Genomic DNA, 2467 nt, shown 5'->3' on the forward strand with positions numbered 1-2467 from the left:
ATGCCCCAAGGACATGCAACACGGGCTATGCCAAGTAATGTTATAACAAACACAAATAAGACTGGCCTGCAAACAAAACAGTCCGTAAACAACCTCAGGTGATTGCAGAACAAATATCAACAAATATTATAAGCCACCGTAATCACATCCTTAGGTATTCAAAAATAAAGCTAGAATTCTCAGTACTTTGACTTGAGATCCCCAGAACAATACAATTAATAACAATACACTAGGGTAGATGACATGGTTGGATCCAAGAGACTGTGGGCCTTATTCAGAGATGAAAGCAGCTGCGTCCGTTGGGTCTGCGCATGCGCACTGGCCATAGTGTGCATGCGTGACCTTTCACTATGCAGCCGCATGTGGCTGCAAGGTGATTGACAGCGGTAGCTGTTGGGGCGACATCACACGCAACCGCTTAGAGAAAAAGATGGCGCCAGACCGCCTGCCTGTGCAGCCAGGCAGGGGTACTTAAATTGATGCTTTTGCAATTAAATTGTGGCGGCACCAGACACATGTTCCCAGCATGTGAGTAGATGGACGCAGAGCTTGCTGTGGAAGCAAGATCTGCATCCAGCTCTGAATAATCCCCTGTAAGTGCTCACAAGCAGGGCCCTCTATCCTCATCCACCTGTACATTTTGTATTAATGCCTCTTGCCTAGCAGGTCTTACACTTAATATTGCTTTTAGGCTTCTTTAATATTTTGCATGTTGGATGTGTACATATTGGGGGAGATTCAAATGTTTGAAAAGTCAGTTGGGTGTCTGTTTTTTTCCTATCTAATAGACAGACACCCAACCGACTTTTCAAACAGAATGTGGGAGATAAGTAATAAATACGTAAAAGAATAAAAAAATACATACATTTAAAAAAAAGCAGTTAAACTTGGTAATTCATTTAAATGGTAATAACGAGGTTTAAAATCAGATTATTTTAAGACCATACAAAACACTGAGGGCTATAATTTGTTATATCTTTGGTGTGCATGTTGTCCATGGCGTTGTAATAACATATGACTAAACACCATGTTCATCATTTGTCTACAAAACATTATGCAAACAAGGACCCAGGGTTTACTGTACAAACAGCAAATGAACAGCAATTATTTAGTACAGGAAATGTCACACTGGCAGAGCTGGTCTCCTCATCATGCATGTTTACTTTGGAAAACCCAGAATAGTAACAGATAACTCCCACTGCTACTGACATGTGACATGTCCGGACCATCCATTATAGCCAAACATAATGCATGCCGCAGGACAGGTGGGTGTCTATCCATCAATGGCTACAAAGTAACAGACCATTTTATACAAAACACTAACGTTATATACATTACAGGGCACTGAAAGAACAGGACACAACCATTGGTATCCAGCCAATGGAAAATATGAATAATTGCTTAATAGAAGCTTTAACCTAAGTTTAAAAACCTACATATCTTTATACATTTGCATGACCTGCACATCGCAACGCAAATAAAGGGGTGGTGGGGTCATGCTGGTGTAACATCTCATCAGCAGTTTATGACCAATGAAATACAGATATTCCAGTACAGACACCATAGGTACAGGTTACATTTCAGATCAGCACTTCTCCATGTATCAGCTGGATCGCCTTGTCATGTGCTCCACTTCCTACAGCCAGCGTCTCACCTCTTTGCCTTGTTTGTCCCGGGCTCTTTTCACCGTGCCATACGTCCCTTTCCCCAGGCTCTCCAGGAACTCATAGCGGTGCTTCAGGTTATGCTTATGTAGATGCCTCTTCACGGCCAGGCGGCGTAAACTGGCATCCCGCAGCTCCATTCCCAGAGGTGCGCCCCAGGCAGGAGACAGATCTGTAAAAGACACAAGGCTGCTGCCTGCGTACAGAGCGGCTCCTATGTGCACTATGGGCCGGCGTCTCACTGCCCCGCAGCCTGCTTCAGCGCTCACTCTGGAGAATGATAATACACAAGGTGATAATACACAACCTTCTACCGGCTCCTACCTGGCCCCGCCTACCTGCCGCTGATTTGCTGACACCATCACCTACTCTTTAAAGCTTCTCCTCCTCTTAGTGCTGATTGGTTGCAGCTCAACAGCGCTATACATACTATTCTGCTCACCTTTTACGGGAAAGCAGCTGCCTGGCCAGCACTTCCACTTCCCCGCAGGTGAGAAGAGGAGTCAGGGGAAGGAAATTCTCCAGACAGGAGTCTCACTGCATCAGGTGTACAGCATGGCGTGTCAGTACAGGAGGATGTTCCCAGCATGGGGGATGTGCTGCTCACGCTCTCTGATTAATAAGGAACTTGCTGTGTACAGCCAGAGCCGGCCCTAGGAATAGGCAAACTAGGCAATTGCCTAGGGCATCTGGTATGCCTAGGGCCACAAGCATCTTCTGCTGATTAAAATGATATGCAGCATGCCTATATTCTGTGTGTAGCATTTCTTATGCCGATACTGCCACAGTCACACACAGTATAG

At 45.2% G+C, this 2467-nt stretch overlaps 1 protein-coding gene across 1 annotated transcript in view; it reads right to left on the bottom strand.

The window, feature by feature from the left end:
- NUAK2 (NUAK family kinase 2) overlaps positions 1 to 2034 on the bottom strand; it is a 36487-nt gene extending 34453 nt beyond the window's left edge. The window contains exon 1 of the mRNA XM_063955110.1: positions 1655 to 2034. Coding sequence (XP_063811180.1) covers positions 1655 to 1804 — 150 coding nt within the window. The 5' untranslated portion in view covers positions 1805 to 2034. The remainder of the gene's footprint in view (positions 1 to 1654) is intronic.
- Between the last annotated feature and the right edge of the window lie 433 nt (positions 2035 to 2467).

Source organism: Pseudophryne corroboree, chromosome 2 (genome assembly GCF_028390025.1).
Source record: "Pseudophryne corroboree isolate aPseCor3 chromosome 2, aPseCor3.hap2, whole genome shotgun sequence".
Lineage (NCBI taxonomy): Eukaryota > Metazoa > Chordata > Amphibia > Anura > Myobatrachidae > Pseudophryne > Pseudophryne corroboree.